Raw genomic sequence first — 13087 nt, 5'->3', positions numbered from 1 at the left:
GAAAAGAGAAAGGACCATCCTCAACCAAGATGGAAAAAGTAGAAATGAGAAGTGGGGAAAAAGAAAGGAGCAGTCAGCGTGTCACAGCAGCCACTGTGCAAGAAACTGTCAAATCAGATGGGGTTAAGGCAAATCAGTTGCCTCGTGTCATCACTGGGCAAGATCAAAATCTTGCCTTACCTCAGCCTCTAAATGAATCAGACAATAGTATTGGAAAGGAAGAAGCTACTGGGTTGCTTGGACCCTGTAGAAAATCCTCTACCATAGAAAGCCATGACACAGAAAGCCCAGTTGAAGGCTCTGAGATGTCAAATCAGATGGGGTTAAGGCAAATCAGTTGCCTCGTGTCATCACTGGGCAAGATCAAAATCTTGCCTTACCTCAGCCTCTAAATGAATCAGACAATAGTATTGGAAAGGAAGAAGCTACTGGGTTGCTTGGACCCTGTAGAAAATCCTCTACCATAGAAAGCCACGACACAGAAAGCCCAGTTGAAGGCTCTGAGCAATCTCAGGCACACAAATTGAAAGTATCTGAAAACATAAATGAAATGGATGTTAGATCTCAAGATTCTTTTCCCGCTGGATGCAGTATAGAGTCATACATAGACTTAACAGATGATGTTGTCAGTGAAACTTCATGTTGTGTAGTGGAATCCACTGCAGGTAACAGGACTCAGGACATTTCTACAGGGAACTCAGAAATGAGTGATAGAAAGGAAGAACTGAAAGAGTGCGATGATGTGACAGAAGAGCTTTCCAGTGGGATGGTAGCAGGTGGATGTACTCTTGAAGCAAAATCCACTTCAAATACTGATGTGGGGTGCCACATAAGTATAGATGATAAAACTAGTAAAAAAAGGAAAAAGGAAGCTCTCAGAGAGAATTCCAACTCAAAAAGGCAACGAACTGAAGATGAACGGAGCGATGCAAGTGATGCAAAGTCTGAAGAGGTAAATTCATCACCTGAAAAATGTTCCAGTAAGAAGAATGAGTTGCAGCAGAACAAAGACTCTTCTCCTTTGGCTTCAACTGCATCATCACCTAGTCTGTATGCCAAAAACATTGTTAAAAAGAAAGGAGAAGTAGTAGTTTCCTGGACAAGGTAATTTTTTATTTGAGCTGTTTGATTGTTTTAGATGTTTTAAACTATTTGATATGCTGAAAAGTGGAAAGAAAATTATATTTAGCTGATGGTTGAAGTTATTCTGTAGCTCTACATCCTTCTGCAGATAGTGGAGTGGGAACATCCTGTCTATGCAGTATGATTTTGAGATGGATGTCTTCTCTTAGAGTACCACTGAAAGGTGCTGAAGTGTACTTTGTCCTTTTTCTGTGTCAGTGTCTAGGGAAAAACAAATTTAAGAGATGATTTCATGCATTCCTGTTAGCAGCCTTTGAAAGAGAACAATTTTCAGTAATCTCTTAGGTAGGTTAAATCAGATTTGCATTAAAAAAGTGGCTTCCATGTGTCATAACTCATTTAATCACTCACCCAGATCTCCCAAAACAAGAGTGCTTTTTGCTTTTGCTTTTAAAGCTTATTCTGCTATGGTAACTCAGACCTACTATGTTGCACTGTCTTTAAGTTTTGTTTCCCCTGCCCATTTCCTTTCCTGTCCAAAAATTCCAGCCATACTTGGTTAGGGGATTGAGTTTATTTAAGTTTATTTAAATAACTAGTCATTAAATATTTTTTGTTGTAGTTGAGAGGAGGAAATGAAATACAATTTATTGGAATATGGCAGGTTTCAACCAAAGGTACACAGTAGCTACTTAACAATGCCTTTGTCTGTATACGTGTTACCTATACTTAAATGCATTAATGAGACAAACAGCAAATCAGTGACACACTTAAGAACAGACTCCTCATCCTTTGTTCTCATGTGAACAGTAGATGTGCTCCGAGTATGTTTGTTGTATTAAGCCACTTAGAGAAGTCAAACACCTGTTTAATCTTTGAACATCAATGGACCTTAGGTGAAAGCCACTAACTAGGCATGCAAACTGAGGCAAGTCTGCCTAGAACTACTGGTCCCTGTTGAATGTATGAGTTCTTTTCAGATCAAGTCTAAATGTCTGCTGCAGAAACTTAAAACTTTTTTTGATCGCCTTGGATTTGAACTGACTAATGTAATAATCCTGCCCTTCCTAATGGGGTAGCATAATCTCCACTACCACTTGTTTGTACTGACTGTTACTCTGTGCTGGTAGAGGGGAGGATCCTCCATTAGTTCATTTCTGCTGTTTAAACTGATGTTCTCTAGTTTGGAAATACTCAGAATTTTATATATGCCTGTGTGTGTGTGTTTGTGTGCATGTGTACCTGTATGTACACTAATATTTTAAAAATGCATTTTTGCTACAGAAATGATGACCGAGAAATTTTACTGGAATGCCAGAGAAAAGGACCATCAAGCAAAACCTTTGTTTCCTTAGCCACTAGGCTGAACAAAAGCCCAAATCGAGTAGGTGCTATCATTCTTGCATTTTATAACAACAATGTTGCTATGGTTATACTTGCATTTAAACAAAAGCCTTTGGAGGTTTTTTTCCCTCATGTCTTTTTTTTGGGGTGTTCTTGAAAAAGAATTTTAGATTCTCCCAGATGTTTTTTCTTTTTAAATATATACATTACAGGGATATTATGGCCCAGGGATTCTTCAGTGCCTGCTTGATTGGTATCTTGAAGCTGCTGTGTCCAATCAGAAGTCAGGAACAACAGGATTGTTTGTTGAATCAGCACTTAGATAAAGAAAGTCAGTTAGGCGAGGACCAAAGGTTTTGCACACATGGAATAAATTAGAAAAGGATTAAAATTATAGCTGGAAAAAAAATAACCCACAGGATTTTGCAGAAAATATGTTTTTCATTAAAATCTTTCCTTATTTCCTTCACCTTTTAATTAAGAAACTTCAAAAGACAAAAGTGTCAAATTGGTGTAGAGTATTTCCTGAGGTTTGCATATAACTTTGTATTTGTCTTGAATTGCTACCTTAATCTCTCTCCTGCAAATTTAAATAGAGAGAAAAGCCTATTTGACTAAGTTAGGCAATCCTGTGTGCTCAGGATTTGGCTTTTAGGATGCTGTGTTTTATGGTTACAGAATCTTTGCAGGGTTTAGAAACTGTTGGGATGGATGGTTGGATAAAATGGTGTTATTTGTACACTTATGCCACTCTTCCCAGTTAGCTGTTTGGGAAATGGTAGATAAGCTCTAGCAATCTGCATACAGCCGTAAGAAGTGCTAACTTAGAGTTGAGTTCACTGTGTAAGCTGCAGCTCTGCCCAACAAAAAATGTTTTGACTGTCATCTACAGACCAGTTTGTAAAATCCCTAGGAGACAGATTACTCCATGATGAGCCATAAATATGTAAAGCAACAGTTGTACAAGAGGGCAGAGGAAAATAACCAATGAACTGTGCATTTTGTGGAGTAAAAAATAAGCTTTTGTCCTTACATTTGAATCTTACAGTTATACCTGACAAAATTCAAGACTAATTGACTTGGAAGGCTTCCTTTTTTCCTCCTTTCAAGGAAACCTGTGTTAAACTGGTAGTTGACTTTAGCTCTCTGTGATTAACTTGGAGGCTATTTCAGATGACAAAGAAGGATTTGGTTATAAGGAAGACTTTCTAAATCCAGTTAACCTGGTAATGGTGCTTCTAAAATTCTCCCAGTAAAACTTATTAGAAGAAAATTATTTTCAAATAGTGGCCCTTAAAAAAAACCTTATGTTATCAGATCAGTCTGGTTTAGTAGGTATGGAAATCTGGGGCCTTAATGATATGTCTTTTTTTTTTTTTTTGTACCCTCATTAGGTTTTAGAAAGATTCAAGCAATTAATGAAGCTGTTCAAGAAATCAAAGTGCAAGTAACCTTACCACCAAGTTCCTTCGTGGTTACAAGGTTTAGCTGTTACCAGCAACAATGGACTGCAACCACTGCCTTCATATGATGGGATTAATGGGAGGTATCCAAGTCAGAATACTAAGTTTGGTAAATCTGATGCACTGTTAATTATTTACTTCCCTCTCCATCTTTCCTCTGAAGTGCTTTATCAGAATAACACACAGGAAACTTTACAAACAAGCTGGCTAGGAAAGACTGGGCATGTACAAAGGGAAGAGTATCATTTTCAGGGGGTCTCATCTCCTCTTGGTTAAATGTGTTCTATCAGCAAAGACAAGGGTGTGCAGGCCAGAGAAAATGGTGGCTCTTGCAGAACTTGTCAGAAGTACTGTGCGGGCATGTTGAGCTATGTTTTTATAAAGTAAGAGTACTTTGGAATCCAGTTGGTAGATAACCCTGGAAAATTACATGTACATCATCTTGGTTACCGTCAAACATATTTTAAGAAGTTAAGCCTTTTTATTTTAAAATAAGACAATAAGTCAAGAGTTTCAATATCTGTGAAAGGGTGAAGCCAGTTATTAAAGCAGTGACCAATTTTTCAGGTTCTTTTAAATTATGAAATGCTGTAATGAGTATTGACATACGAAGAGTTGTCTTATAGTTTAAAAACATTTGAAGTTCTGATTATATTTAAAAAGACAGTATTGGATTGAGTAAATGGGTGGAGTTTTTTCCCACAAAAAATGTATTGGAATTTTTTCAATTTTTTTTTTTTCTTCATAGAATGCCAGTATGTTTTTCTTCTCCACGTTACATCTGGGAAAGGTACTTAATTTAGGTCTTCAACATAATGAGCATTCTGTTTTCTTTAACAAAAAATTGACAAGTGATTTTCTATTTCAAATTAATTTAGAAACAGACCTTTATAGCTTTATAAAATATGACTTTATACTTATGGATTGGGAGAAAAACTTCACTGTAAAAATAAGCAGTTTCAGAAGCTTGTCAGCTTAGCAGGTTTTGACAGCAATTGTATCTTTGTTCACAAATTTAGTACATTAGAAATTCATTATGTTCTATTTTAAAGAACTCTTATAACTGCTTCCAGTTTCACTAGTACAAACTAAAAGGGTGTATGTATGTGTATGTATATGTATATACACAGACCTCATACATATTGCTGCTTTATCTCCCAATTTCTAAAAAGCTTTTTTGTCTCCTCCCCCTAAGAAACATTCCTGGAAGTTGCACAGGTTTTTGTATTATGAATTCATTGATGTTCAAGGTTTTATTCCTTTTTGAGGATAGGAATTGCTGTAGTCGTTATTCAGTCAGAACATCTCCTGAGTGTAGTTAGACTTCATTTAAGAGCCCCACCTAAGTGCATTGCCTTTCAACTTGGATTAAATTGGCATTTTTTCAGCATCCAATTACCACTTCTTCATTTTAAGCGTAACGATTTTTAGCTCCCTCTCCAATTAACAGCACAGACTTCTCATTCTAATATACCGTCAGATAATTTGTCAGGGATGTTGCAACTGACATCTATTGTAAAAGTGACCTATGGAATGGATTGTGATGCTGCTGAACAGTGCATCCACCCCCATTTTAGGTTGTGCTCTGGAAACTGGTACAAGGAACAACTTGAGTAGGTGTTGGTGTCAGTTCTGACAGACTTCCATCTTATGTGCTTGCTTCTGAAACATTTGGTTTTGATGGTCAAGTGTCATCTTCCATGCTATGCCAGCAGCACCTAGTGATACCAATGGGAGGGCTGGTATTCCTACCCATGCTTGTTCTTAACAAACACTTGTGGAATTGTTTACTTATTGGAGATTTAAATGGAACTGAATCTGCTCTCAGAACAGTCAGTTTGCAGAGTAGCATTCGTGGTTGCGTAAAAATGACACTCCATTAAGAGTGTGTTTTTAACCATATCCTTAGAGATCTAAATGTGCACAGTGCTGAAGGCACTGAGGGAAGTAGCTTCTCTCCACTTAAGTGCTTCCTCTCTGTCTTGAAAAAGCAGACAGTATTTTATTACGAAGTTGTTGATTCCTTGTCTATTTACCTTCTTATCTGTACAGGTGAGAGGAGGGGCAGGGTTTAACTGTTTTAGTTCTGACTTTGGGATTCTTTTTTTGTAAATTATGGAACTTTTTTTAATGTTGTGTTTATTGTAAGTATGTGTACAGGTTCCTACGTGGTCATGTAAAATACCTGATGTGTGTATATATAAAAAATACATGTATAAAAATAGAGCTTTGTTTAGCCAAAGATGATTTTTTTAACTATATAAAACTCCAGGTTTATTTTGTATAAACTAGTTTGGTTACTGTAAGAGTAATGCAAAAAATAAAAATGTTAAACTCACACATTCATGTTCTTGTTGAACAAAGGTTGGCTTAGAGTGGTTTTGTACTATTGTTTGTAATGTATATCTCCAATGTTTAATATGTATATGCAAAATGTCCTGTATGTAAATCTACAGTCTTACTTGTGAAACCTCAGGTAAATGAAAACAATTTCTAGAACTCTTGGCTAATGGCTTGACAACTGCAAATGCTGTGAAGCAGCATTAAAATTGACTTTTCCTGGTGTGTATAAATGAGTAGCCATTTTGACATTTTGGCTAATAAACATGGAAGTAATCAGCTGCTGCTCCCATGCAGTTACTGCTGCAAATACATATTGCTTATTTCTTAGAGGATATGACTGGATCAGAAATTGGACAATTTCAGAAACTACATAAAACCTTTAAGCCACAATTAGAACCTACAACTTTCGTTTCTCTTTCTAGAAATTTGGGGTTAGTGTTGAGTGGAACATTACAAAGGAGAAAGGCCTTTTGGTATCCAGGGCTTTTCATTGGAAGGGTAGATCTGGCAGCCTTTTGAGAGTCTTACTCCAGTGTGTTATTGAGGAATAGGTCTGTCTCTATCCAACACACAGATTGTTACATGATTCAGTTTAAAAGCTCTTAATGGACTTGAGTAGTAGAAAATTTTGCAAAGTGCAAATGCATAATAAGGAAATCCTAGAGCGATGAATGTTGAGAGGTTTTCTCCATGGCATAGTGTGTTGTCAGTTGTCTACAATACACAAAGGCAGTTGTCTGCATATAGTAGTTGACCAAACTAAAGGCATTTCTCTTAGGTGTCAATCCAGCAACCCATAGTGGTTTGAATCTGTGAACTGGAACATAGTTGTCCATGTTATTAATTAGTGTGGTCTTTGATAATTAGCCCAGTCCAAAACGGTGCAGCAATTCTTGACACAGTGTAGACAGCAGCATGGAGCAGGGCAGCTCGGATGTGGGTATCCAAGGGTAAAGCTGTGCCAGTTCTGAGGGCTGCAATTTCATACTGTGAAGGTAAGGAAGCCTTCACCTTCCTGTGAAAGGTATGGTCCTTTAGCAAGCTTGCCTGATCAGTCCTTTAACACAAAGCAAAAACATGACAAACTGTTCCCATGCAGCCTACTGTCATGTCCTCTGTCCCCTAAGAAAACTGAAATCTTAAGCCAGGTTTCTCTGAGAGCAGAGAGAGGTAGGCAGCCTGTGGTTCTGGTGCTGTGACTTACTGGGAGGGAGAAGAGGTGGGACAGAAATGTGCTGGGCTTAGAACAAGTTGCTGCTTCAGGGAGTGACAAATCTTGTTCTTCCATGGGTTGAATAAATCACAGGTGGTGCAGCTTTGCTGACTTACCAAGTTTTCACAGGGAGCAGAGCTGAAGAGGGTGGTACTGTGGAAGCCACTGGAGATGTCAGGTCAACAACATCTGGTGAGGCAGCACAAGGTACCCAGACCTGAGCTGAAGCTATGAGACAACTGAAGCAGCAAGGTAAAGCCTTAATGACTTTATCACTGTATTTGGAAAGAAGAGACATGAAAAAATGCCAATGACAGGTACATGAGAGTACATGTGATTGAGAGACTGCATGAGAGCATATGGATTAGAAAGGCCTGTGCAGAGCTGAGTAGCTTGGATGAATATTAACACATCTTTCAGGAGCAGAAAGTGTAATGGTACTGCCCCTAGAGCATTTGTAACATGCATAAACCAGACATCTGCTGCATTAGGCTGGGGGTAGAGGAAAGATGCTGTAGCCACCTCATCTGTTGCAGGACAAGGCTCCAAAAGTGTCTTCAAAGAGGACTTTAAGAGAGATGAGAGAAGGATGCACTGGTACTTAAGGCTGAGATAATCCCAAAGAAGAGGTATAGGTAGTGTCTTTAGGGAACTGGCCACTGTTAGTGGGAATACCTTTAGGAAGAAGAGGCTGGAGTGGAAAGCAGTCAGGTGCCTTGTAGGATGGATTAAAAGGTCCAGAAGTTCTGGGATAATAGAGAAAAAAACCCTGATAGCTGGGAATTCCATAAAATGTAGGCCTGGGCAGGATTAGGCAACAGAAGCTGTTAGTTTCAGAACTTCAACTCTAGTGGCCTTAATTTCTCACAATATCCTATTTTGGCAACTCCTTTTTTTAGACTTTGTGTCTCACAGATACTAATTCAGAATGGGCTTGGGGTTAGCTCTGTAACCCAGCTGGAACAGGGTCACTGTGACGAAAGCCTGTGCTTCTGACTGGAGACCCGAGTCTCTGTTCCTGTGGCCTCCATTGCCAAAGAGTGATCCTGAACACATCCTAAATTAACTCACCAGGCAATGGAGTATGAAATCGGACGTGACCTAACGATCCCTGGGCATTGGTTCAAAGCAAAACTAATGGAATGTAAAGGAAAATGTAAGAACCTATCGTAGCGCAAAGGGTGCCTATTTAGCCATTTTGCAAAATAAAATTCCATTTGGGAGTTGGTGGAAGTGTCATGTTTGAAGAACCAACTAAAACAACGCATGGGGATGTCGCAAATGTGCAGATCGATCCTGGAGGGAATGGCTGTGTTAGATGCCACTGCCTAAAATAATTGCATGATAATTTTGGCTAGAGGCACCATCCTATCATCTGATGATTTTTAAACCGTGCACAGATAGTATAGGCTGAGTGATCTTGGCATCCAGCAACAAAGAGCCGAGAAGTCTGCTCAGAATACAGCATCTGTCCACATCTGTGCTTTGACTCTTGGGGAAAAATAATATTCATACAAAAGATGTCCCAGCACAGTGGAAGGAAGGTCTGAGCGATCAGCAGCGCAGCTTGCTCCTTCGGCAATGCTGAGATAGACTAACCAGGGGCTTCCTCCTAAGGTAAGATGCAGAAAAATAATTCTTCCTAGGGCAGTACAGAACAGGCAGGTCCTTGTCAGACTCGAAGCAATGCAAATTAAACCCAGGAGTATTTTGAGCTTACCATTTCACAGGTTTTTTAATGAGAAATTTAATATTTAACTCTGCTATTTTCACGTCGCAGCTGATGGGAACCTGGCATAATTTAATATAGAAATTAATAGTAGCAAATGATCAAATGAACTTTAAAATAAAGAAGTAACAAAATCAAGAAGTAAAGAAACTTCCTCCAAGAGGAAAATGGTGGATTTTCATCTGGTTCTAACTAATTACATGCATGTTGTTATTGTCTGAAACAACCGTGTAAAAATATTTGGGCAGATACAAAGGTAGTCAGATGGTATAATAGGAAATGTCTCAGGTATGTACTATCTATACTAAAAATTGTATATTTGTAGTATACTAGGCTGGTATACTGCAATATTAGAATTTCCAGTAGACTGGAAATAATTACTTAGTTGATATTTGAGGTTACTTTCTTACAGTAAACTGAAATTATTCTGTTACCCATAACTCAAGACTGGGGAAGGGAAAGATGGAAAAATTGCAAGTACATTGCTATGACAATGTTGTAAAGTAGCTTTGGCTGATTTCTTAGAAACTGGCTTTCCTGGCTCTAGACTAACTTCTTTACTTCATACATAACATTCATTATGTCAATATTCATGCTGCAGTTCTACTAGTGCTCATTTGAAGTGTCTTGGTATAATAAACTCACTTAGAAAGTGGAATTAGACCACTCCTATAATTGCTTTCCTCTGTTGTCTGTTATAAAGGAAAGGTGAGGATAGAGTTGTCTAAATACTGATAGAAACAAACTTTTCTCTAGAGACAGAGTGATATGTTTATACTTCTCATGCTCTCTTTTCCTGAATGCCTACATTCCCTTTCTGTTCCAAAATGGGCAACCATTATTTCTACAGCTGGAGGAATATTGACATTTCATCTTTGGGATTAAAACCTGTCTCCTTTCCCTTCTATTCCTGCATTTATATTTTAAAATCTCACTTGTTTGTGCTTGTTGTGTTTTGTTTTTTTCCTTTGAGTTTGTTTTGGGGTTTTTTTTGGGGGGGAGGGGGATTTTTGGTTGCTTTCTCATTTGTTTTTTTGTTTGTTGGAGTCTATCTTTGCATTGAGGGACCAGCCATTCAGAAGGCAGCAAATATACCTGAAGTTCCTCTGCTAAACTGTTGTGTTACCATTCTACCCTCACCTACCACGGGAAGTGGCACAGAGCAATTGGCTCTCATACTGGGCCTCCTGAGCACTCTGGGTTTGAGAGGTTGCTCTATGCACACCTCAACTTCCCACTTTACTGAAGGGGAACTACTCTGTATCTGCACTTCCAAGCTCAGAAAAAAACCCAGTTTCAGTGTTGTTTGAGATACCACATTTTTTTTGTTAACATATTAACATCTTGACACCCACCCAACCTAGGAAGTTGCAACAATTTGATACCTGCTCTGAAAAAAAATCCATATGAAAGCAGAAGAAAAATCTTATATTGTTCTTTAGAGAACAATAATTCTTGCTGACTGGTTTGTTGGTTTTTTTCCACATATTTCATTTCAATTATATGCAGGGGAGGGGAAAGGAGGGAAAGAAGATACTCCAGGTGCATCCCAGCACCTTAGAAATTGCTCAGCTGGCTGGGTTTCCTCAGCCAGTTCCGTGTGTCAAAAGGGAAAATCCAAATTGCCAGAGAAAAAACAAATCCCAGAAAACACAGTAAGAAAGTCTGTAGAATGCCTGTGCAGAGAACGACTGCACTGCTGGTTACAATTGAAAATCTTTACTTGCAGTGTGGATAAATGCAGCCTCCGAGCATAATCCTATTACATGGGATCATATCATAAACCATAACCAAGCTATATTGATGATGTTGGTATCACCCAGCTGTGCTATCAATTAACTCCATGTAAGGTTTTAGGTACTGCAACCAGCCACTCTCAAAAAAGCTTAGAAGTAGCAGTTTACTAAAGGTTGTGGTTTAGTAGAATTTGGGAAGTTTTGAGAATACAAGTAGCATAAAAAAAAATAAATTGAAGTGTTCAAACCTAAGGTAGAAATGATCCCAATTGCTTTCAACATTTTATTACCATGTTAGCAATAAAAATTGCAGGGACACAACACCAAACGTGCTGTGCATTCACCAATAAACACACAAATAACTTCCATTTCAATTTCCCAGTTTCCAGAGAAGCAGCTTGGAAAACAAGAATCTGGAATCAGACAAATTTGCTGATGAATCAAAAAGCTTTGGGGAAAAGAGGTAGTTACAAAGGTCATCTCACACTCACACCTAAAAACCTCCACATCACTCTGTTATGTAAACCTTGTCTTATTTATATCATATGTTGAAATCTATGATGAAGACAAAGTCTTGGTGATTGAGTAAGACCTGAAATTAATAAAATAAAATATATAAATCCTAGAATTCCTCTTAATTTAACACTGTCCTAGAACTGAGACTGTTTACACATACAGCTATATGTGAATAAGCTATGTACTTGGGTTTTTTTAGGAATTCAATTCAATTCCTTGCAGATTGTAACCCAGGTAGATGGGAAAATATTGGATGGCTGGCACTATTAATGCTGCTACCTTGGGGTACAAATTGAAACATTTTTCAGTTACAGTTATAGGATAGTTCTCAAAATGTTATCAAATAAGTGGAAGCCATGAGTATGATTTATTATTCTAGTTGTTTTTTCACCCAAAACCATGGCAAAGCCACAGACAGTGGAATGGAGTAGGTGTGGAATTAAACTACAGTTGGCAAAGGTTTTGCAAAGTGAGAAAAAATTGTCTTCCTTCCTAGTGGGAAGAAAATAATGTAAAATTGTAGGCAGTTAAGAAGTACTGCGACTTGCAGCTGAAATCAATCTCTTAGGCTTAAAATAATCTCACATTTGCATCTTTCACCAGTAATCATGAATTTTGCCTTCATTTAAAGACCTGTGGGGAACTGTTCTTTTCTTCCCACATTAGTGCAGCAGTTGGTTGTTCTCTTTCTAGTAAGGAGCAAAAACCTAGTAAGGAGCAAATAATTATGAACTTGTAAGAGCTCTCCTCCTATCAGAAAAATGTATATGAAAGATCATTATTATTAAAAAAATAATGCTAAAAAGGGCCATTTCCAAAATAAATCACATATCGTGTTAAAACGACATTCATGCTTTGTATTTCAGATATGAACTGACCATGGGGGACTGGAACCTGTTGGGCAGCATCCTTGAAGAAGTGCACATCCACTCCACCATAGTTGGCAAAATCTGGCTCACAATCCTGTTCATATTCCGGATGCTGGTGCTGGGAGTGGCTGCCGAAGATGTCTGGGACGACGAGCAGTCCGAGTTCATCTGCAACACGGAGCAACCCGGCTGCAGCAACGTCTGCTACGACCAAGCCTTCCCCATCTCCCTGATCAGATACTGGGTGCTGCAGATCATATTTGTCTCCTCTCCCTCCCTGGTCTACATGGGCCACGCGCTGTACAGGCTGAGGGCCCTGGAGAAGGAGCGGCAGAGGAGGAAAGCCCAGCTGCGGGCTCAGCTGGAGGACCTGGAGCCCGTGCCTGAGGAGCACAGGAGAGTGGAGAGGGAGCTGCGTAAGCTGGAGGAACAGAAAAAAGTGCACAAAGCCCCCCTGAGAGGGTCCCTGCTGCGCACCTATGTCCTGCACATCCTGACCCGGTCGGTGGTCGAGGTGGGCTTTATGATAGGTCAGTATCTTTTATATGGGTTTCACATGTCCCCCCTTTACAAATGCACCCGGCCCCCTTGCCCTAACACGGTGGATTGTTTTGTGTCCCGACCCACAGAGAAGACCATCTTTATGGTTTTCATGAACAGCATCGCCGCCGTCTCCCTCTTCCTCAACATCCTAGAAATCGCCCACCTGGGCCTCAAGAAGATCCAGAAGAGCCTGCTCGGCTGCCCGCGCTGCCCGCTGGGCCCCGCCGACGAGGAGATCAGCATCTACA

At 39.2% G+C, this 13087-nt stretch overlaps 2 protein-coding genes across 2 annotated transcripts in view; both read left to right on the top strand.

Moving 5' to 3' along the window:
• CASP8AP2 (caspase 8 associated protein 2) overlaps positions 1-3878 on the top strand; it is an 18804-nt gene extending 14926 nt beyond the window's left edge. Inside the window, 4 exon segments of the mRNA XM_010000497.1 lie at positions 1-128; positions 329-1104; positions 2368-2467; positions 3822-3878. The exon segment at positions 1-128 is cut by the window's left edge and continues 4 nt beyond it. Coding sequence (XP_009998799.1) covers positions 1-128; positions 329-1104; positions 2368-2467; positions 3822-3878 — 1061 coding nt within the window.
• An 8428-nt stretch (positions 3879-12306) lies between these two features.
• GJA10 (gap junction protein, alpha 10, 62kDa) overlaps positions 12307-13087 on the top strand; it is a 7737-nt gene continuing 6956 nt past the window's right edge. The window contains exon 1 of the mRNA XM_010000536.1: positions 12307-13078. Within this exon, the coding sequence (XP_009998838.1) occupies positions 12307-13078 (772 nt within the window). The remainder of the gene's footprint in view (positions 13079-13087) is intronic.

The sequence above is a fragment of the Chaetura pelagica genome, unplaced genomic scaffold (genome assembly GCF_000747805.2).
Source record: "Chaetura pelagica isolate M959 unplaced genomic scaffold, ChaPel_1.0 scaffold174, whole genome shotgun sequence".
In the NCBI taxonomy this organism is placed as follows: Eukaryota; Metazoa; Chordata; class Aves; order Apodiformes; family Apodidae; genus Chaetura; species Chaetura pelagica.
This window is presented reverse-complemented; position numbering and strand designations above follow the sequence as displayed.